Source organism: Myxine glutinosa, chromosome 9 (assembly GCF_964187855.1).
Source record: "Myxine glutinosa chromosome 9, kmMyxGlut1.1, whole genome shotgun sequence".
In the NCBI taxonomy this organism is placed as follows: Eukaryota; Metazoa; Chordata; class Myxini; order Myxiniformes; family Myxinidae; genus Myxine; species Myxine glutinosa.
The window spans coordinates 43328448-43352783 of NC_136269.1; the positions used below are offsets into that span (position 1 = coordinate 43328448).

The 24336-nt window shown below is 43.7% G+C and overlaps 2 protein-coding genes across 3 annotated transcripts in view; one reads left to right on the forward strand and one right to left on the reverse strand.

The window, feature by feature from the left end:
* LOC137414836 (alanine aminotransferase 1-like) overlaps nucleotides 1–15705 on the forward strand; it is a 112855-nt gene extending 97150 nt beyond the window's left edge. Inside the window, 3 exon segments of the mRNA XM_068100367.2 lie at nucleotides 5875–5987; nucleotides 15439–15490; nucleotides 15492–15705. Coding sequence (XP_067956468.2) covers nucleotides 5875–5987; nucleotides 15439–15490; nucleotides 15492–15530 — 204 coding nt within the window. The 3' untranslated portion in view covers nucleotides 15531–15705.
* Nucleotides 15706–15712: 7 nt separating this feature from the next.
* Nucleotides 15713–24336, reverse strand: part of AIRIM (AFG2 interacting ribosome maturation factor) — a 15269-nt gene continuing 6645 nt past the window's right edge. Inside the window, exons 3-4 of one of the 2 annotated variants that reach the window (XR_010981945.2) lie at nucleotides 16268–16370; nucleotides 15713–16030 (exon numbers count right to left, since the gene is read on the reverse strand). Coding sequence is in view for 1 of the 2 variants with exons in the window: in XM_068100372.2 (XP_067956473.1) it covers nucleotides 15987–16030; nucleotides 16268–16386 (163 nt within the window). In the remaining variant the exon portion in view is untranslated. Of the gene's footprint in view, nucleotides 16031–16267; nucleotides 16387–24336 lie in introns of both variants that reach the window. The other variant, XM_068100372.2, reaches the window with a different exon arrangement.

Here is a 24336-nt window from a genome sequence, read left to right on the forward strand (position 1 = left end):
ACACAAAGACACAAAGACGGACACACACAGGGAATATAAAATATAATGTAAATGTCTCTTTTAGTGCCGGCAGTTAGCTTTGGCCTCAAATGGCCCTTTCGCTGAGAATGTAGTGGCGATGACGAGGTCCAATGCCTCCTGCGCCGGAGCGCCCCAAAATGGCACCGGCCGACGACGGCGAGCGCGCACAGAGCCGCGAAGCGAGCTATGAAGACGGACCTCTTTCACTCTCTCTCCGTTTTTTCCATGAACGGTATGGCTTTCAGTCGACCACGAGCCCAGCAATCTCTAAAACCTCCTTCCACAGCCGCCAACGCAGCCAAGAGCTCCTTCCTGTGCAAAAGCTCACACACAGGGTGAAAGCACCAAGCGCACACACAATGGCGAGCTTCTTCTCCATGTAAAAACACCAACCCGCCACCTCCCTTTTCTTCATAAGGCTAGAGCCAATCATGTAATTTCGCCCCGCCCACGTCCACGTTCCAATCACGTCCCTCGGGGCGTGGCCTGCCGGCTCTTTCTGGCCGCCAACGCAGCCCCTGATTCCCCCTGATTCTCCGCCTCCCACGATTACAGTTTCACAAAAATTGTTGACAAATAAAACAACACCAGGTACAGTACCATTTCTAATTTATTGAAGGAATGCACTTTCAGTTTATTAAAAGTGCTTAACCACACTGTACCATGAAAGAAAGAAAAAACACACCAGGTACAGTAGCATTTCCAATTTATTGAAGGAATGCACTTTCAGTTTGTTAAAAGTGCTTAACCACACTGTACCATGAAAGAAAAAACACACAACACCATCATGCACCGTTTAAAATTTTTATTTTACAAAAACAACAACAACCACGGTGCCCGAAAAAGGCCAACCCCCGCTTTGCGAGGAAAAATGGCCTCTAAAGGTGTTTTTTGTTTTTTTAAACACACGCAACTTTCAAATGATGATGATGGTTAATTAAAATCCTAAGAATTCCTCGAACTTCGAGGGCGACCCAAATGATGGTGCAACAAAATCGTGCACTAAGGGAGAGCCAGGAGAGATAGAAGGTGAGGATGCTGGTGAGAATGTTGGTGAGGACGCTGGTAAGGATGCTGGTAAGGATGCTGGTGAGAATGTTGGTGAGAATGCTGGTGAGGATATTGGTGAGAATGCAAGTGATCTTGAGGTGGAGGTAGCAGGGCTGAATAAATGGGTAGTTAGGAGCTGCCTGACACATTGCCCAACATTTAGATGCAGCTCTTTGTATGGGAGCAGTGCATCATCGAAGGCCCATTTGAACTTGAGGTACCTCTCCACGACTGGGTCAGCATCTTGCACCCTGTCAAAAAGCACCCGCATGTCCTGCAGCACCTCGCCCAGGAAATGGACTGTGAGGTTGGACCTCGGCACCTCTTCCTCATTACTCCCCGCTTCCGCCTCCTCCTCCTCCTCGGAAACCTTTAGAATGGCGTCCAACTCGTCCTCGATGAGCGGGTTTAGGGAACGGTTCAGCATCATGGTTTTCAGCATGAAGTCCCTCGTCTGCGTGTTATCCCCGATCCATATTCTGAGAGTCTTCTCCAGCCTTTCAATGTGGGAATTCCGGACATGGGTGACCACCTCCGTATCCGACACAGTGCTTGCTGAAGCTTTCTCACGAATGGCCTTCTCCTTATTCCGCATGTAGCAAACGGTGAATTCGTTGACGCCATAATGCCTGCCAACAGAGGCCGCACTTTCTCCTCTAAAAATGCCAGTCGAGCAGCTCTACTTTCTGGTGCAGGCACATCACTTTCTTCTGCCTCTTGGTAGTTGATGCATCTCCGGCATTGGTCTTGCGCTTGGGAGCCATTATTGAACAATGAGCGGAGTGAGTCAAAACCACAGATTGAAGCAACGGGATGAGAACAATGATCGAAATGGAGGACACAATCTGTATACATACAGGATTGCGAGCATTGTGGGTATCTGCGGGAGTCATTGTTTGTGGGGGATGGTATCGGATGTTGCCGTATCAAGCGTATCTGCTAATTTCAATAACAGATGTAATGAAGCATTTGCATTCTATAACTCAGGGGGATGAATGTTTTCGTAGCTGATGGAACATGTCCCGAAGAGTTTTCATTGTGTAACATCTCTGATGATGCTTTACCTTAAATTGCAAACTGTAATCAATTTAATGAAGCGTTTTCATTCTATAATTCGCGGAGTTGACTTGTTTACACATCTGGTGGGATATCCCACGAAGCTCGCTTATAGTGCGGCTAATATTTGCGCGCGTGAAAGCCATGAAAAGGCAAAGCACACAGCAGTGAATGTACGGCACTGTACAGTATAAGTAGGTCATGCTCACGGTTTGTCTAAGATGTTTTTTTGCATACGTCCACTTGCTTTATGCATGGATGGTAAAAGATGGGTTTTATAAATGTGTCAAGCTAGCGGCTCGTGAAATGGTTTTTTTCTCCCTTGAAAAACCGCGAATTCGCGGAACATGGCCGCGAATAGGGGGAAAAACCGTGATTTTGCAGAACAAAGTCGCAAAAAGGAAAAAAACGCAAATTCACAGGACATTTTTCCACGAATAGAGAAACATGTCGCATTTTATCAACTGCGAATATGCAGATTCCGCGGATAGCAGAACCGCAAATAGCGGGGTCCGACCGTATTAATTTTCTGTTCTACATCTGGCAAGCTCTTTTTTTTTATTCCAAATGTTTTGGAGGCTGTCATGTTAGCCGAGAGGTCCACATGCTCGCTTCCAAGCTGTCTAGCCTGGGTTTGAATGCCCAGCTATTGTCATCCTGGTGTTTCGCAGGCAGGGTGAGACATCAATGTGTGTGCCATCCTTCAGATAGATGTTAAACTGGGACGAAATTTGTTGGTGGACATTAAAGATCCCATACTATTATTTGTGAAGAGTACTCGAGCTATTGCCTGCACCCTGGTCATATTCCAAATTCCTTCCTCTAACCACTACTGGGAAGACATTGGTAAACCACCCTGTATAACCCTTGTCAGGAAACTGCTTCGGCAGCATAAGAGTGTGGTACATCACAATCGGATGTGTTTTTGGAATTCGACTACAGCAAAGCACGAGGCATATTTGTCCCGTGCATGCGAAGCAAAAAGTGGGGTTAAGCAGTTGGGTCACTTCTGTCTGTCTATCCCTTTATGATTGTCACTTTATGACATGACAACCATCACTTTATGGTCAAGGAACAACTTCCTTTCCATTGAATGTCATATTTTGAACAAAATCGGAACGTGAATCGGAAAACAAACCTGGAGTTTAGTAGTACTTTGGCTCTGAAATTGTCCTGATTGCACATGCACAGAGAGGAGCAAGATAATTATTTTACTCTGTCTGCGGCTGCCTGGCAGTCAAACAAAATTGAAAACAAGTACAGATACGTTCAAAGTACATCGCCCCCATGCCAAATAATTAAATATCCTACAGCGCGGCATTACCGAGGTGCCTCCGGCACCCCGCAATACCGCAGTGCAGCTCACAGAGACTGCATTGGGACGGAGAGGTGTACAATAATTGATTGATTAATTGCATAATTAAAATCAATTAAAGATTATCATAAAATATTTTCTTAATCAATTGGCTAATAGCATAACTAAACCACTAATGCTTCATCCAAAGATGTATATTTTAGAAATTTAATTAAATAAGTCATTAATAAAAAATAAATAATTAATTGATTAATCAATAAATAATTAATTGATTAAATGATTAATCAATAAATCAAAAATATCCTTTATAGCCACATCACTTGGTCACTGTCATGTTCAAATATAAGCTTCCTAGCTCAAAAGGTGCCTGAGATATTGCCCAGATGAGAAAGAAAATAAATAAATGATTAATAATGAAAATAAATAAATAATAATTATAAAAAAAATTAAATAGTTAATCAATTGGCTAATAGAATACATAACCCACCACCATTTCATCTGAATCTGCAACTTAAAAAAAATTCATCAATTAAGTCATTCATTGAATAATTAAATAATTAATCGATTAATTAATTAATCAATAAATCAAAAATACCCTTTACAGCCAAATCACTTGGTCATTGTCATGTCCAAATATCAGCTTCCTCGCTCAAACGGTGCCTAATATATTGCCCAGATGAGAGAAAATATATAAATGATTAATAATGAAAATAAACAAATAATAATCAAAAATAATAATAATAATTAATCAGTTGGCTAATATAATACATAAACCACCATCATTTAATCCGACTCTGTAACTTAAAAAAATAATTAATTGCCATAAATCAAATAATTAATTGATAAATTGATTAATCAATAAATCAAAAATATCCTTTATAGCCACATCACTTGGTCATTGTCATGTCCAAATATCAGCTTCCTATCTCAAAAGGTGTCTGAGATATTGCCCAGATGAGAAAGAAAATAAATAAATGATAATCATAAAAATAAAAAAATCAATTGACTAATATAACACATAATCCACCACCATTTCATCCGAATCTGTAACTTTAAAAAAAAAAATTGACATTAATTGAATAGTTAAATAATTAATCGATTAATTGATTAATCAATAAATCAAAAATAGCCTTTGCAGCCAAATCACTTGATCATTGGCATGTCCAAATATCAGCGTCCGAACTCAAAAGGTGCCTGAGATAATGGCCAGAAAAGAAAGGAAATGTATAAGTACTTAATTAATCGCTAATAATTAAATAACTAATCAGTTAAGTGATTAATCAAAAAACAAAAAATATCGTTTTTGACAAAGTACTTTCTCACTATTGTGCCGAAATTTCAGCTTCCTAGCTCAAAGGATGGCTGAGATATCGCCCGGACAAACAAGAAAACAAGAAAGAAAACAAGAAAACGAACAAACAACCAGAGTGAAAACTGAGTACTCCCTTTCAGTGTGCGTCATTGCCGAGCCCCCTTCGGTGCCCGGCAATGACGATATGCAGCGCCTGGAGATGGCATAGGGAAGGTGCGGTGTACAATTATTCCAAACAGGAAACTCACCATTTTAAAGGATGTTGTAAAGGACACAAACAACAGGCACGAATAACTAATGTATATAAGGTGGTGTATAAGACACTGAATCAAAAGTGGTAAACTTCTGGAATTTTCTTTTTCGATGACCTTTAAAGTCGATTTTATTTGTAATTAAATTATATACATATAATAAGACACTATAGAACACAGGTCACCTTTTTGCCACTTTAAAAACCATTCGTTTAGCAGTTGCTGGGCAAAATATTATGGCATTTTATGTCCTCACGACCAATCAAATTTGCCGCTCGTCGACGCCGCCCATGTTGTTGTTGTATTATATTTTCCTTTCATTATATTACTATTATTATACTAGCAGGGACCCGTGAATATTCCACGTAATGTAAAATGTGAGTTCAAGTCCTCAACGCTCCCTTACCCCTGACAAACCCAAAGTCCTCACCATCTCCCACCCAACCCTAAGGCTTCAATCTCCTCCCCACTCCAAGCCTTCAAAGTCCCATGAGCAGTTCATGGCCTGTCACGGTTGCCTGTCCAACTCACAATCCTGTGAGATATGCGGAAAAGATATGTGGCCAGGATCAGGTCATGGTCAAACAACCATGTGTTGGCAATGATAATGGCCTCCTCCTAGGTCAAAGATGAAATTCCTTGTCGGCACAGGCCAGCTAGTTTTGAATGTAAGTGTGGAAGTCTGTCGATTTACTTGACTCAAAATGACAATCCACCCTCACTTTGTGGCTTCTTAATGTTGTTCAGTGCCTCCTCATCTTTTACTGCTTTGCACGTATTGTGTCACAATTCTTTTGTTTTTATCTCTAGAAACACTGCTATGGATTATTACGTTACACACTGTTCTGAGTGATGACTGTCTCTTTCAGAAATGTGGTCAAGATCCAGACATGTTCTACTGCATGAGACTGTTGGAAGAAACTGGAATCTGTGTGGTTCCAGGCAGTGGTTTTGGGCAAATTGAAGGAACCCATCACTTCAGGTCTGGGTTTCATTTCTTTTTATCTGATTTGGCATGAATTGTTTTATAACCCCCCACATCTTGGTGAAGCCATGTCACTTTTTTCGTTTTGGAGACATGTTTACTGTATTAGAGAATATTACATTGTGTTTGGGGGAAAGTGTGAACTCTTCATGTTATCGTTATCGGATGGTGGTGGGGTGGTTTATGTTCAGACGACTGCGCTGATCACATAAGGATATACATTTTTGGTCAGTTTGGAAGAGTGCATTTTCCTGAAATTTATTTGTTAAATTTCTTTCTTAATTTTCCACCTGAAGTTGACTTTTCATGATGTGGTGTTTCAAAGGGAATGACACCTGTGTTTGTTGCTCTGATTTATTCAAACAATCAAAATGAAGGTTTGTTTTTACCTCTGCCATTAAAGATGGATGGAGGTTATATGTTTTCATCCTTGTCTGTATGTTTGATTGTGAACAGGATATCTAAAAAAAAATGTGGACAGACTCAGCCGAAATTTCGTGGAGAGGCTGTGAATGTGGCAAGGATGAAGTGATTAGATTTTGGTGAAGGTCCAGATCGGCATCTGGATCCAAGAATTTTAAGTGATTCTTCACCATTCAGCGATAGTGCAAAAAACGATATCTCAAAAAGTTATGGACTTATTCAGACAAAACTCGGTGGACAGGTTGGGTGTGTGACAAGAAAGAATTTATTCAATTTTGGTGGAGATCTGAATACGGATCTGGATTTGAGACTTTTAAAACATTTAAAGTGATTCTTCACCATTGAGTGATAGGGCAAAAACGATATGTAGCATATTTCAAAATGTTGTGGACGACTTATGACAAAACTTGGTGGATGAGTTTGGTCGGTGACAAGAACAAGCTCATCAGATTTTGGTTCAGGTCCGGATCCAGATCTGGCCTATCAGTGGATACAAAACGTAACTTGTTCAGCCTGACGGAGGTTTGCTCTCTACCGAGTGCCGTTCTAGTTCTAGTTAGAGCTGTTTTGATAAATTGACCCTAAAACCGAAAATGCTATCCCTTTTGTTTAGACCTGTGAGATCAAGTGCTCATTTCTATGTTCCTGGCTGAACATTAAAAAACCACCATTAGAGGCCATTTTTCCCCGCAAAGCGGGGGTTGGCCATTTTCGGGGACCGTGGTTGTTGTTGTTTTTTGGTCCCCTTTTTGAAGCAATGTTTTACGGCCGGATGCCCTTGCTGCCGCCAACCCTTTTTGTCACCTTTTTATGACAAACAGGGAATTACCAGTGAACTGGTACTCAATTTGCCGACCTCGGAAGGATGACAAGCTCAGTCAACCCCCCTGGCGTTAATTCAGCGATCGACCGGGATTCGAACCCAGGATCCTAGGATCCTAAGCCGGCACCCTAGCCGCTAGCCCAACACCAGAGTCTGATCCTACTGACCAGGATCAGTAGATCAGATCTGATCAACACCAGGTCCAGTGTGAATGCACCAAATGACGCAGCCTGATCATGTCTGATCCTACTGACCCCTCCACGCCGATGGAGACTGGTCCACCTCCCCAGAAAAAAACACGACACGATAGTGGTTCTACAAGTAATGAAGAAACACAGACACAGAAACATATACCCGAATGCATTGTCCATGTTCCAGGATTAAAGTATGGACCACTTCAGCTTCTTTCGAGCACCAGTACCGCCGAGAACAAATTGTCGAAGTTGCAGGACATCAGCCAAAGACGGCTTTCCCAACCAGTGGATTCTACACACAGGATGAAAGGATCATGTGATCTAATACCCAGATCTAATACGATAAAAACCCTCCTTTACGAACGAATATGTGTTTTTCCTCTCTTGGTGAACCTCTGAACAGAGGTCCTTTTTGTGTGAGAGCTGATACGTGGTGTCATACGAAAAGTTATACAAATGAGACAGAGACAAAGACAGGGTAAAGGGAAAAGAAAAACTGGCACGTCTTGTATGATTGAAACATGTGGGGGTACACCTTCATTAAGAGGAGTCTTGTATGATTGAAACATGTGGGGTACATCCTTATTAAGAGGAGTCTTGTGTGATTGCAATATGTGGGGTACATCCTTATTAAGAGGAGTCTTGTGTGATTGCAACATGTGGGGTACATCCTTATTAAGAGGAGTCTTGTGTGATTGCAACATGTGGGGTACATCCTTATTAAGAGGAGTCTTGTGTGATTGCAACATGTGGGGTACATCCTTATTAAGAGGAGTCTTGTGTAATCAGAACAAGTAATGTAGATATAAATCGCTATAAATTATTTTAAGCTCTTCAAACCGTTAAAGTTATTTATGCAGTCCAATGGGGTTTGGAATCTACTGTACAGTGATTAAAACCCTCCTTTACGAACGAGTATGTGTTTTTCCTCTCTTGGTGAACCTCTGAACAGAGGTCCTTTTTGTGTGAGAGCTAATACGTGAGCAGCAAGCAATGTGACCTTGGGTTGTGCGACGGTGGCCAGAGCACATTATATGTACGCATGGTGTGATAGAAAAGTGGGAGTGTGAGAGCAAAACCCTGAGAAAAGAGTAGTTGTGAAAAAGTTGTCAACGAGCTCATTCCAAAGGCGTTTAGGATTATCCTGTCGTTTGTGAAATCGTAATTGGTCTCCGAATGAGGTCACATGAGGTTTGTATTTTAGAGCAGTGTTCTGTGGACTCATTTCGTCGTCTGGGACGAGGCTGGAGCCGAGCGGAAATCTGGCACTTTCTTTGGCATATACATTGATGTCCAGCCAAGTGTTATTCTTAACATGACTGTACTGTGAAGATTTATGTTGTAGCCGTCATGGCTAAAGCAGGCCGCGACATTCTCACACCGTTTTCCCTTTACTCGCTGTTGATGCAAGACCACTGTGGTCCTTTTCACTTTTAACCGCCTCATGGCCGATTCGATGCTCAAATGACACTTCGACTATTAATAAGGAAGTACCTGTCTCATGAAGTCTCATGTTCCGGCCGCTGCATTGGCAGACGAGACAAAGCAGCCACTTTTGCTTCGACGAAGGGGTAATGCCGGATGTCAGGCGCACCTCGTTTACCATTATGGGAAACGCACTCCTCAACTTTGATTTCATTTCATATAATATCACAACAGATTTGAATCGGGTTTTAAATTCATGTACATCACCTGACTGCACGACAGAACAAAGGAAAACATCTTTTCTGGAGGATGATGTCAAACCAAGTCACCCTATGCTTTTTGTTTAAGACCAAGGGCCCGTGGAATTTACTTTCATAGTGAGCAGGTTGATGACCCTACCTGACGCACTCATCCTCGATATAGAACAGGAGGTTCTGCCAATGCACCCTCTTGGTAAAGGATATGCTGGATGTTGTTGTTAACTCTGCCAGTCTGCCACAAAAGGTGGATGGAGGTTATGTTTTGACTCCTGTCTGTTTGTGAACAGGTTATCTCAAAAGGTTGTGGATGGATTTAGCCGAAACTTGGTGGAGAAGTTGGGTGTGTGACGAGGAGTAAATGATTAGATGTTTGTGAAGATCTGGATCCAGACACTACAATGTTTAAGTGATCCTTCACCATTTAGAGATAGGGGAAAAACACGATATATAGCACGATATCTCAAAAAGTTGTGGACGAATTTAGCCGAAACCTGGTGGACAGGATGGGTATTTGACAAGGATGAATCTATTCGATTTTGATACAGATCCGAATCCTGATCCATTTGCGAAATTTTTCAAGGTAATTCTTCACTATTGAGAGATGGAGTGATAAACGATATTTCACACAATATTTCAAAAACTTTTGTCCTGATTAATACAAAACCAGGTGGATGAGTTGGTTAGGTGACGAGAACAAGCCGATTATATTTTGGTTCAGGCCCGAATCCACATCCGGCCTATCAGTGCGATACAAAACATAAACTGTTCAGCCTGGTGGAGGTATGCTCTCTACCGAGTGCCGTTCTCGTCGTTTTTGCCATTGCCTTCCCAGCTGAAATCTGGGAAAAAGTGTTTAGAATTTGGTCATGGCACCTGCAAACACAAGCCTTCTCATTTTGAAATGTTCAGTGGCTTACTGTCCCATCCGACCGGCCAGCATACGATGATGTAATTGATGCCTTGCCTGCCAAGGTCAGTCTTTTGGGACTGCCACTGGTAACATGTAACCCAGTGCTACCTACTACATTGTCGGGTTGCCGGCGACTAAACCGACACACCTCACTGGCTTTGCTTGTGGGGAGGGTGACTGACACCTTGCCAGGACTAAAAACAACACCCGGCAAAGGACGGATGAGCTCCTGTCGGGAGCCAATGGCCATCCAGTAAGGAAATGGTGTCTCCTAAAAAACACCCATCTGGTTTGGACCGGTTCAAGTCATACCAAAGACTTAAAAAATGGTACGTGCTGCTTCATTGCTTGAAGAGGATAGACCACGGACAATCCCCATTGGTTGGCATCCATGGGAAGGAGGAAATTGAGCTTGAGGAAATGCTCCGCTGAGTACGGTGAGAAAAGTGGTGCCATTGTTATGACGTCGCTGGTACCCAGATTATCCTGGGAAGTGACGTTTGTGGTGGCACTGCCCCCAAGCTCAGTGGTTGTGTTAAGTGTTTGTCTCCTCAGTGTGTGTGTGTGTGTGTGTGTGTGTTTGTCTAGTCTGTGTGTGTGTGTGTGTGTGTGTGTGTGTGTGTGTGTGTGTGTTTGTCTCGTCTGTGTGTGTGTGTGTGTGTGTGTTTGTCTCGTCAGTGTGTGTGTGTGTGTGTGTGTGTGTGTGTGTGTGTGTGTGTGTGTGTGTGTGTGTGTGTGTGTGTGTGTGTGTGTGTTTCAGCTCCACTATGGGACTTAACACCAAGTATAACAAGCATTACGCCTAGGTCCCCCATCGGTGAAGTGATGTGAGTTGACAAAGTGGAAGACGCAAGGCGGCCATCTTGGATTTTGACGTGGCGACCCAATTTTCAATAGCGTTCTTCCCCTATGCGTAAATACACCCACACACCAGATTAGAAGTTAGTAGTTCGTTTATTTTTCAAGATATTTCGCTCAAGGTTCAGACATACATGGCGACGGCCATCTTGGATGTTGACGTGGCGACACAATTTTCAATAGCGTTCTTCCTTATGCGTAGATACACCAACACACCAGATTAGAAATTGGTACTTCGCTTATTTGTCAAGATATTCCGCTCACAAGGTTCAGATATACATGGCGGCGGCCATCTTGGATTTTGACGTGTCGACCACATTTTCAATAGCGTTCTTCCTTATGCCTAGATACACCCACACACCAGATTAGAAGTTGGTACTTCGCTTATTTGTCAAGATATTCCGCTCACAAGGTTCAGATATACATGGCGGCGGCCATCTTGGATTTTGACGTGTCGACCACATTTTCAATAGCGTTCTTCCTTATGCCTAGATACACCCACACACCAGATTAGAAATTGGTACTTCGCTTATTTGTCAAGATATTCCGCTCACAAGGTTCAGATATACATGGCGGCGGCCATCTTGGATTTTGACGTGTCGACCACATTTTCAATAGCGTTCTCCCTTATGCCTAGATACACCCACACACCAGATAGAAGTTGGTACTTCGCTTATTTTTCAAGATATTTCGCTCACAAGGTTCAGACATATACAGTCACGTGAAAAGTAAGTACACCCCATGTAAAGTTTTGACTTTTTCAACATATTTCAACATACAGCTATTTGATCTTCATTTCAACAATATTGATAGATAAAGGTGATATAATATAACAAATATCATGAAACATTTACACTTTGTAGTCCATTGTATAATTTAAATAAACAAAAATGCAAATTTCGCATGTGGAAAAAGTAAGTACACCCTTGGCTCTAATAGGTGGTATTGCCCCATTTGGCAGAAACAACCTCGAGTAGGCGTTTCTTATAACTGTCTACCAGTCTCTGACATCGACTGGGAGAAATTTTTGCCCACTCCTCCATGCAGAATACTTTCAGCTGTGCGATGTTTGAGGGGTTTCTTGCATGCACAGCTCGTTTCAAATCCCCCCACAACATCTCGATGGGATTTATATCCGGGCTTTGACTTGGCCATTCCAGAACCCTCCATTTCTTTCTATTCAGCCATTTCTTGGTGGATTTACTGGTATGTTTAGGGTCATTGTCATGTTGCAAGGTCCACCTTCGGTTGAGCTTCAACTTTCCGACAGATGGCCCCACATTATCCTCAAGCACCCTCTGGTACAATGAAGAATTCATAGTGGATTATATGATGGTGAGCTGCCCAGGCCCTGATGCAGCAAAGCTGCCCCAAACCATAATATTTCCACCACCATGCTTTACAGTTGGTATCAGGTTCTTGTGGTCAAATGCTGTCTTTGGTTGTCACCAAACATGTCTTCTGGTACTGTGGCCAAATAGCTCCACCTTTGACTCATCTGTCCAGAGCACATTGTTCCAGAAGTGCTGGTCTTTGCCTAGGTGTTCATTGGCAAACTTTAGTCTTGCCCTGATGTTCTTTCTGGACAGCAAAGGTTTCCTCCTGGCACACCTCCCATGTAGATCAAATTTGTGCAGCCTCTTTCTAATGGTAGACTCGTGCACTTTGACATCAACAGTGGCAAGAGCTACCTGTAGGTCCCGTGATGACGTTCTGGGGTTCTTCGAGACTTCTTTCAGCATCTTGCGGTCTGCTCTCGGGCTGAACCTGCTGGGGCGGCCTGGCCTGAACAAGTTGGCAGTTGTTTGGCATCTTCTCCACTTGTAAATGATCTTCCGGACAGTCGAATGATTGATTTCAAATTGTTTGCAGATCTTTTTAAATCCCTTCCCAGACTCGGAGGCATCTATAACCTTCTTTCTGAAGGCATCAGAGAGCTCTTTTGACCTAGGCATGGTGACGTCACACACTTCAACAACAAAGAGCAAACCAAACTAAATGTCTGAGGTTTAAATAAGACAGGTTCCTCCAAGATCCTCTCCAATGATGTTCTAATCATTTGCACCTGAGCTGGTGCACCTGATTCTAATTTTAGGTATTTGATGTAGTGATAAATGTATGGGTGTACTTACTTTTTCCACATGCGAAATTTGCATTTATGTTTATTTAAATTATACAATGGATGACAAAATGTAAATGTTTCATGATATTTGTTATATTATATCACCTTTATCTATCAATATTGTTGAAATGAAGATCAAATAGCTGTATGTTGAAATATGTTGAAAAAGTCAAAACTTTACATGGGGTGTACTTACTCTTTACATGACTGTGTGTGTGTGTGTGTATGTGTGTGTATGTGTATATATATATATATATATATATATATATATATATATATATATATATATAATATATATATATATATATCTATATATATAAAGTAGAGTTGGCCTCTATCTATGATCTCTAAGATCTCGAGAACCCGTGGACGGATTTGCGAGCGGAAAGTACTGTTCGACTCGGGATGGTCCCAGGAATGTCACGGAGACATAAACATTTAAAAAATTTCGGGGTTTTAAAATTAGCGTATTATTAGCACTAGCAGAAGAGAGAGGGATTCGAAGGGAGGAGCGCAGCGCTTCTAGCGCTTCTGACTACAGCACACCTTAAAATTAAAAAAACTTCGGGTCTACAATCTCTAAGATCTCGAGAACCCGTGGACGGATTGCGAGCGGAAAGTACTGTTCGACTCGGGATGGTCCCAGAATGTCACGGAGACATAAACATTTAAAAAATTTCGGGTTTTAAAATTAGCGTATTATTAGCACTAGCAGAAGAGAGAGGGATTCGAAGGGAGGGAGCGCAGCGCTTCTAGCGCTTCTGACTACAGCACACCTTAAAATTAAAAAAAACTTCGGGTCTACAATCTCTAAGATCTCGAGAACCCGTGGACGGATTTGCGAGCGGAAAGTACTGTTCGACTCGGGATGGTCCCAGGAATGTCACGGAGACATAAACATTTAAAAAATTTCGGGTTTTAAAATTAGCGTAGCAGAAGCATTGCCGGCGCAGAAGCGGCAGAAGAGAGAGGGATTCGAAGGGAGGGAGCGCAGCGCTTCTAGCGCTTCTGACTACAGCACACCTTAAAATTAAAAAAACTTCGGGTTTTAAAATTAGTGTGTTACGCGTAATTAGCGCTAGCAGAAGAGGGAGGGAATCTAAGGGAGGGAGCGCAGTGCTCCCTCCAGCGCTTCTGTTAGCGTAATTAGCGTATTTCGGAACGTTAATTTTTCAACTTCATTATTCGGAATCAGAACGTCCCAGAGAACCTTCGTAACGTTAATTTTTCAACTTCATCCGATTGACATGGGACCAACGGCATGTGACAAAGAGTGAAACATACAGGCTACATTTATTTGACGACAATGAGTTCCGACTTCCGACCTCGGTGGGATGACAGGCTGAGTCAACCCCCCTGGTGTGAAGGGGGGAGGAGGAGGGGAGGGGGAAGAGAAGGGGAGGGGAACGAGGGGAAGGGGATGGGAGGGGGGGAGGGGAGGGGGAGGGAGGGGGAGAGGGGGAAGGGGAGGGGAGGGGAGGGGGGGGAGGGGAAAGGGGGGGGAGGGGGAGGGGAGGGGCCCTTCTTCCCCTGGGGCACCCCCGCACCCTTCCCTCCCCCGCTTCCCCTCCCCCCCTCCCCCCCCTCCCCTTCCCCCTCCCCCCCATTCCCCTCCCCTCCTCTTCCCCTCCCCTCCTCCTCCCCCGCTTCCCCCTCCCCCCTGTTCCCTCCCCTCCTCTTCCCCTCCCCTCCTCTTCCCCCTCCCCTCCTCCTCCCACTCCCGTGCAAAGCCGGGTACCTCTGCTAGTATATATATATATATATATATATATATATATATATATATATATGACAGAGATATGACAGAGATAGCCGATCAATCGAGAGCGACCCAGAGTCCCCTCAACTAAATTGTTGTGCTATTTGCTGCTGTTGCAATATGTATTGGTTGCTACTGTCATCGTGGTTGTGGTGTTTGTCCTTGTGTGTACATATATATATATATTTATATATTTATATATATATATATACACACAAGGACAAACACCACAACCACGATGACAGTAGCAACCAATACATATTGCAACAGCAGCAAATAGCACAACAATTTAGTTGAGGGGGACTCTGGGTCGCTCTCGATTGATCGGCTATCTCTGTCATAGGTCGGTTTGAGCAGAACTGACCAGGGTTAATCAACAACAACTATGTGTTATAAACGATCTTTTTTTTGTTCCTTTTATTGTTTTGCATATATTTGTGAAGTGCCTGGTGTATATATACCACCTCTATATATATATAAATACCACCTCTAAAGTGCCTGGTGTATATAAATATATACCACCTCTAAAGGTGGTATATATTTGTGAAGTGCAACTTGCGGTCTTTTCATTAAACTCGTCAGCAAAGTGACAGTTAGGCATGGCTGGCTTGTCTGTATGAAATTCCTCCTTTATGAGCAGCACGAGGGTTTGATGTACGTACTCTGTTTTTCAGAATGACCATACTCCCACCGGTGGAGAAACTGAAGGTGCTGCTGCAAAAGCTAAAAAGACTTTCACATCAAGTTTACCGCAGAGTTCTTGTGAATCATCTGGGCCTGGGTTGTGAGCACCAGCAATACCAGTTTTTAACTGTCTTACACTTGACTAAATTGAAATTGGTGCACAATAATTTTACTTTGATGGACAAACACTATAGTATCGATGCGTGTAATAGGAAACTGTGTGCCTCTTTATATAATTATAAAAACGTGGCCATTAACCTCCACTCTTTGTTGAATGTTAAAATGACAAAATGGTTTTATTTTAAAATGCAAAAAAACAAACAAACACACATAAATATAACAGGGAATCTGTAAGGGGATATAAAAGGGGAGAGAAAAATGAGGGAGGATGATTTTAAAGATTTAACAGGAGACGGTAATCTTCAAACACATCGATGTTGATTTCCACAATAAAACTTTTTAACATTTGACTCGATTTGACTTTGTGCAGGAAACCAATATAAACCAGTGAGTTCAACGCCGCAGTCTTCCAATGGTGCTAGCCTTTTTCTTCCAAGAAGAAAGAAACCTTCACTAGTGTGTCTGTGGTGGGGTCGGGAGAGATTATGAGTCAGCGGCAATTCCTGACATCCTCAAAAATGTTTTGGAATGTCAGTGGCAGCTGTTTATAGGTTGCATCAAAGATTCAGGTGAATGTGCCGTGGTGATTTTATTGCGTTTTCCAGCTCTAAACAAGCACGTTCATGGCTGTAGAGTGAGATGTGGTGGTTCAGGTGCACTTAGCGCCCCCTGGAGCAATCAGTGTACCAAATACTTTACCGTGGATAAAAGCTTTGTCCCTCTGAGGTGCCACCTGGGCCCATGTATCAGGAAGCCGCTTCATGTAGGCCAAGTCGTCGTAGCAGATCCTCTGTAGCAAGACCTTGCGTGTGAAAAATCTGATTCAAGTGTGATGTATGTTCACGACATAGTCGATGGCAATGACTTTCTATTCAAACAGTGTTTACAATATATATATATATACTTTTTCTGCTTTTTAAAAGCTGATTTACTCCTCTGACGTCCTCCAAATCCATTCAAGCTAAGTCCATTTAAAAATTATCTGCAATTTCGGAATTGTGACTTTTGCAGTGGAATGGGGGTTGGTTGGGAGGGGAAGCAAGGGAGGGAGAGGGGAGTGTTATGATGATGAAAAGGGGGAGGAGGTAAAGTCCAGGTGGGGTGTGTCCTCAATAAGGACTTGCATCCTTGTTTATGCATATACGGTCTAGGCTTAGATAAGAGTGAGAGGACTGAGGGTAAAAAGGCAATGTATTGATCGTGGGGCAGTGGGGCCTTATTTGGAAGCACTAAGCAAGGGGGAAAGAGAGAGAGAAAATAAATAAATAAACTGAACTGGACAAATGTGCTTCCACTGAGCCAATCGGAGAGCAGCAATATCTCACATTTTCTTCCTAAACCAAATGGTGAACTTTTGGACCGAACATCATGAGATGAGCTGATTCAGCTATGGCAGGAAAAACCTGCTTTGTAGGATATCAGTTCTAAACATAACACATTTCTAAAGCTAAGACTATGTGGCAGAAGCCACGGCCAGTTCAACAGCTTCCCCTTGTTACTCTCATCACCTATGCCTGACTTAAAAAATCAATTAATTAATTAATAAAAATAAAAATAAGCACCAACATTGCGAGACACTTCTTCCTGTGACATTTCACCCATTTTGTTTCGTTTTTCCACTATTACTGTACTTTTGATGTGCTATTGTTTTTTGACGTATGTCAGAGGGGTTGAATGTTTGGCACCAGCTAGTGTGGCATGGTGCATCGTAGCCCTGACAACATTCCACAATTTCCTCCAATTATCCCACAACTGTCTTAGTTGTGTCACATTGGAAGAAATCAAATGGGGCGGCCTAGGCCTAAGATGGTCAAGTTATGTGTGGTTAATGGAGGTGTAGAAAATCGTGAGGAGGGATGGGGGTAATGCATTGCTTGTGTGGGAGCTGATGGTTGCTTTATCAAACCTTTTCTCACTAGTCTGCTGAACAAACTGAGGATGCATATGTCATGCTCTGCGATCTTTTTCTCTTGCATTTGTTGTTCTGACCACGAAGCTGGTCTGTGTTTCTCTCTGCTCATCTGAAGATTTTAAAACACATTGTGGGTTTTTCAGGAGAACAAGCCGTCCCGTGTTGGAATCTGACCTTCAAGATTGTATGCGTGGCACTGTGGGTGCGTGGCATATTCTTGGAGGGAAACACTTACAATATTGTTCCTGCCTGTATATAAATGAAGCTCACTGGGAAATATATTTCGAGAAAGGACGGCCAGTTTCGTGCCCTCCTATCTCCCGCACGTGTGTAACGGCTCCTTAATAAAAACGGCTCATATTCTCAAGGCGTTTGTCCCAAGTTCTTATTGAACAGCGGACAACGAACTCCGACCTTTTGGTGCCGTGACTCGGATTCCGACCAAGGCTGTGGACAAGGGGACAGACAACGTCTTGGTGGCAGCCATTGTCTCAAGGGTACCCGCAACTTAGCGAAAAGGTGAGAGACCTTTTAATTTCTCTCAGGAGCAACGTGCTGTCATCTCCAGGCAAACTAGAACCCTTTCCATAGTTTTGCATGGATCTGAACTGGGATTGAGCCATTTTATGCGGAGCAGGACAAATTTTGAGGAACTAAGATGGGATCTTAGGTATCAAGGTGGGACCTTGAAGGAAAGAGAAACCTGTGACTAAGGACTACAGTGAATATTCTGTTGCGACCTCACAAAAAGGGAAATAAGGTTTAAAAAAAAAAAAAAAGGGGAAACCAGAATGGATGACCTGGGATACCCGGTCGTTCATCTTCAGGTACTCCGGTGGGATGTATGTTGGAGAATTTTGGGGAAGGTTGTGTACAATACGTACATGAGTGGGTCGGACTGACCGTGGGCCAAAGGGCCGCGTTTCCCACTGAAAGGACATTCCAAAGATCATGGTTGGCTAATCTAAGGAAAGCTCTAAAAAAGAGAGACGAAGGGACAAAGCATAACGGGAATGACGGAGGCTTTCAGCGAATGGCTGGAAGAATGTGCCAAATGAGAGATGGACTCAAAATGCGCAGGTTTTAAAGGCGAACTCGAAACGACTAAAAAACAGATATCTGTGTTACAGAAACAAATGATAGTGACGCAGGAAAACAATAAGGTGACAGGGCCTGGGGAAGAGAGTGGGGCCCCTCTCAACCTCAGGCTGTGTACAGACTAGATCCCCAAGCGGGATTGTATGCTCTATTGATAGGGACAAGACCAAACACAGACCATAGGCCACAAACTATAGCCCCGATGATCATGACGGATGCAGGCCGTGCAGCGACGGCACAACGAGGAGAGCGACCTCCCCGATACGTACACCGGGCATGGAACGAAGTAGACTTACAATCCATGTCAGCCATTCTTCAGGGATGCCTGGATGACCCAGATAGGTTAAGACAACACCTGTTCGAATTTGTGCTCACTCATCAACCGACACATTGGGATGTGGGCATTATGATGGACCGTATCCTCCCAGAAAGGATATGGAGAAAGGTAAAGGCAACTGGAGGATGGCAGATGGCCCCACCAAGTAACGAGACAGAAGGAGACTACGCAGCCCGCTTGGGTCGGCTGATAGTCGCCATCCATGAAGAAGTCCGACCGAATTATGTAGACTGGGGAAAAGTCACGCATTGTGAACAAAAGGCTGGAGAAGATCCAGAGGAATTTTTGACTCGACTTAAAACGATGATGAGCTCCCTGGAATCGAGGGCCCCCCAGATCAATTACTCAATAACTTTTTTGTAGAAGGACTTCGCCCAGGAATTAAGAAACGACAGAAAGCTGCTATTTTGGGATGGGCAGGGCAAACCACGGCACAGAAATCTGGCCATGCAATGCCACCAATCGTGCGCTGCGGAAGCAAAAGCTGCGAAAGAGATTAAACAGGAGGCTTATCAAATGTTAGTTCGGGGAGCGATCCGTCGGCATCAACAAGACGAGTTTCCTGGATATTGTAAAGGGGCCTGTGCCCCAGTACACGAGTTCGAACCTGACCAGGGTTGGGCAAAGCCCCCACCCTATGTGGAGAATCAGCGCTCAGGTGGATGGGAGGATGAGAAAGATGCGGACAACGGCCGCCCAGGTAAAGCTGTTAATGGATGTTTTCATTGCGGGGAACAAGGACATTGGAAAAGAGATTGTCCCTATCCATACCTGAATTACCTGTGTTGAACAGGATTTGCGAGCAATAAATAAGTGTTTTGTCAGCATTGCCCCCGTAGTACCTAATCCAGCCACTATCATGGCATCCATCCCGCCAGATGCTGTTTTTCACAGTAATTGATCTATGTTCCGCATTTTTCTCCATCCCTCTGAGCCAGGAATCGCAACACCTGTTCGCTTTTACCTATGAAGCACAGCAATACACATGGACCCGTCTGCTCCAAGGATTTGCCGACAGCCCCACACTGTTCTCATGGGCCCGACACAAAGACTTGATGGAAGTGGTCTTCGCAGAAGGGTCGACACTGGTACAGTATGTGGACGACCTATTACTGTGTAATAAACAAGAGCAAAGGTGTCCGACTGATTCGGTGACCCTCCTCTGTGCGCTGGCCGACAGAGGCCACAAGGTGAATTACCACATATTACAGCTGTGTAAAACCAGGGTGGAGTACCTCGGACATTCTATTGAGAAGGGTAAACAGACGCTGACAACAAAACGCATGAAAACTATTTCCGCGTCGAGACCAGACTTGAAGGACGAAGCGCTTCCGAATGCAGAATTGACATATTACGTCGACGGCTCTTCAAGCCGTCCCCAGGATGATTGCTTGCTTTCAGTTTACGCTGTGTGTGACGATTGGGAAACTATCGAGGCCCATGCGCTGCCTCCACGGCATTCTGCCCAGCAAGCCGAACTAATAGCGCTTACACGCACATGTAAATTGGCTGCGAGACGCTCCGCCACAATTTACACGGACTTCGCCTACACCTGGGGCGTCGCACACGACTCAGGTAAAATATAGGAAATGAGAGGGTTTCTCACCTCAGCGGGTTCACCTGTAAAACACGGTAACCCGATCGCAGCCTTACTTCAAGCAATACAGGAACATAGTGCGCTCGCAATTATAAATGCAAGGCACACTCACACCTACAGGGGTCACTAATCTCCCAAGGTAATGACCGTGCAGACTGAGCGGCCAAGAGAGCCGCGTACGAACAAAATCCCCGGGTTCGCCCGCTACACCTCGTCCCGCTCATAACAAAAACAGTAACTCCCCCTTCTGGGCAGGGCATGTTGCGATTCAGAGTACGTGGAACGGAGCTAGCATCGAGTTTGCAGTGTGACGGGCACGACCAAAATTGTAAATGAAGTTAAATACATTTACGTAAATTAGTAGTGTTAGATTACAGAGTTTGACGTTGTACTCTTAACAAAGTTAATGGGTTCTCACGTGAGGCAGAGATGCAAATTAACTCAGACAAAGATCAGTGGAGTATAGAATGTGGACTGTTAATCAGATGAGTGGAGGTTCGGACGACAAGGTGCTGTGCCGATGATTCAGTGCCCCTTTCATGTGGAAGCCGGCGATAGCTCGCTTGCCAGGAATACCGTGGGACCTTTAACGACCACCGACCAATTCCGGCAGAATTAGTGTGTCTAACGTCTATCCGAGGGATGGCTCACACATTATTGAGTCGCCCTGCCTCGGAAACATCGGGATGACAGGTTGGAATGGGCTTAAGATTCAAATCCAAGCTAGACCCTCTGCCTAGCTGTTTGTTTGTCTGTCTGTCTATCTGTGGGCATGACGTCTCAGGAAAGTTGTGGACAGATTCGGACGAAATTTGGCGGAGAGGTAGTGCATGTGACGAGGACCAAACGATTAGATTTTGGTGAAGATTCGGATCCAGCTCGTATAATTTTTTAAGTGATTCTTCACCATTGGGAGATCGGGCCAAAAGCGATATATCAAAATGGTATTTAAAAAGGTTGTGGACGAGTTATGACAAAACTTGGTGGATGAGTTGGTTAGGTGACAGGAACAGGCCGATCAGATTTTGTTTCAGGTCTGAATCCAGATCTGGTCTATCAGTGGGATACAAATCATAAACTGTTCAGCCTGGCAGAGGTGTGCGCTCTGCCAAGTGCAGTTCTAATTTATTTTCTGCTGTGATGCCCTCCAGGTTACCAGTGCACTAGCTGCTGTGCCCTGTGGGCATGATGTAACAGTACGTGTACAGTAGCATGAAGTGAAGATTTCTTATTCTTAAAGTTTTGTTCTGAGAGCTCTTTTCAGGATTGTCATAGAACCCCAGAGAGCTAACTGTAGCTTGAATCTACTTATATTCCCAGGGATGGTCTTTAAGATCTCTGTGAGGTTATTCTTTTTCATTCCCGTTACTCGAACTATCATTGGAATAACTGACGCTCTTCAGCTTCCAATATATTTTACTTAATTTTTGAGATCTTGGTATTTGGTCATTTTATTGATTTCCGTGTTGTTTAGGCCAAAATCGCTGTGTACTGACACCTCAATTAGAAATGTCCTCGCTCCTTCATGTCTGAGGAAGGCATGTCTAATGAGGGGCATCATGTCTGATGATGGGCATCATGTCTGAGGAGTGCTCACTGAAGGCTCATATGCTCTTGATGTGGTTCATGTGGTGTGCATAAGGTGTGAAATACAAGTGTGCCTGCAGGAGATGGCGACACTGCAGTTTGGTTCTCACATATTGTTAGGAGGTGTACTTATGCTATATGAGATATATGAGGTGTACTGTACTCTGATTTGATCAAGCAATTGTTCTATCGACGTTGGAGCGTGGTGTCATGAGCTGTTGGACAGGACGACCTCCCTCCCACCCTTGACAAGACATTTTGAGACGGTTGGAGATTTCTCCTCTGTAAGATCGGACAACACGTGCCGGTATGACGTCAGTATCTGAGACTGACAAGGTCTGTGATCTGTGGTCTGACTGACAAGGTCGGGGGTCTGAAAAAGCTTTAGTCACCCCACGTCATCTCACAGGGATAGGCATCTTTAACCATTTCGGTGTATTTTTGGGGTTACTGAAAAAATATTTGGGGTCTTCAGGGTCTCTTCGGTCTTCAGGGCGTTTTGAGTATTCAGGGCCTTTTGGATATTCGGGGTCTTTTGGATCTTCATGGTATTTTGCGTTTTCAGGGTCTTTTGGGTCTTTAAGGGTATCTGGGTGCTTCAGGGGTTTTGGTAGTCTTCAGGGGTCTTGGGGGAATTAAAGGGTCATCAAAGATCTGAGGGGTTTCAGCAGTTTAATTAAGAGGGTAAAATCAGAGGGCATGAGATGTCTTTCAAATCATATGATTTTTCCACATGGGACAGTGTTACATCAAGGGAGAGTTGTGGACCCTCTGTGGACCGTAGAGGTCAAATATAATAAAGATGGTTTCAGGCCTGTTTGTTTGCGGAGATAAAGCTTACCCCTATTTATTTGATAACTGGAAGGGAGTCTGCTATTTGAGCTAAGTGGCACCGGAAATCTTGATACTGAATGATATACAAAACTCAAAACTTCGGACGAGAAGGGAGGATCTGGGTATAACAAGTTGGCTTTCTGGATGGTTTGGTAGCCTTGGGTACACCATATTGTCTTGAATTTTATGGGGGCTTACGATAATCGTAAGCCTCATCTTTGCTGTGTTTATAATGAAATATTTTCTTCGCCTGTGTCTTGAGATATTTTTTCCAAGCTCTAAGTCTCTGTTGGCTCAACTACAAGTGAACGAGAAAGAGAACCAAAACGACGACGAGGAACCGCCATATCCACCTGTTACTCCAGATCCCTCTGAGCCCAAGTCCATGGATGACTTTGACACAAAGGAAGTCTCTCTCTTTTTCTTGAATTGCGATGCTCTGTACTCTAAACAGGAGCAGATGATACAGGAGATTGATGATATTATGTATTCCCCAGAACAACAACATGTGCGGGCTCTTATGAGCATGGACCTCAATTAACCTCGAAGATCTGCAAGGACCGCGTTTGTGCGAGATGGAGGAAGTCAGTTCCGCAGGGGAGTTGGTCGCCCTCTAGTGGAGCACATCTACATCGGACCAGACGTCTTCGTTGCAGATCTGAAACGTTAATGGAATTCCATGTTCTATAATATTTAAAATATATATATTATTGTTCCCCGTCGCACCGCGGAGCGAAAGGGGGACTTATGGTTTTCCCCTCCGTCCGTGCGTGCGGACGTGCGTGCGTAAGCGAAGGACCGAATTCTAATTTGGTGTGTGGGTGCAACTAGGCATATGGAAGAACCCTATTGAAAATTAGGTCGCCACGTCAAAATCCAGGATGGCCGCCACCGTATATATGTCTGAACCTTGTGAGCAAAATATCTTGAAAAATAAGCGAAGTACCAACTTCTAATCTGGTGTGTGGGTGTATCTACGCATAAGGAAGAACGCTATTGAAAATTGGGTCGCCATGTCAAAATCCAAGATGGCCACCTTGCGTCTTCCACTTTGTCAACTCACATCACTTCACCGACGGGGGACGTAGGCGTAACGCTTGTTTAATATCTGAACAGGAGAAGGGAATGTGGGAGCTGATGGTTGCTTTATCAAACCTTTTCTCACTAGTCTGCTGAACAAATTGAGGATGCATATGTCATGCTCTGCGAACTTTTTCTCTTGCATTTGTTGTTCTGACCACAAAGCTGGTCTGTGTTTCTCTCTGCTTATCTGAAGATTTTAAAACACATTGTGGGTTTTTCAGGAGAACAGGCCGTCCCGTGTTGGAATCTGACCTTCAAGATTGTATGCGTGGCACTGTGGGTGCATGGCATATTCTTGGAGGGAAACACTTACAATATTG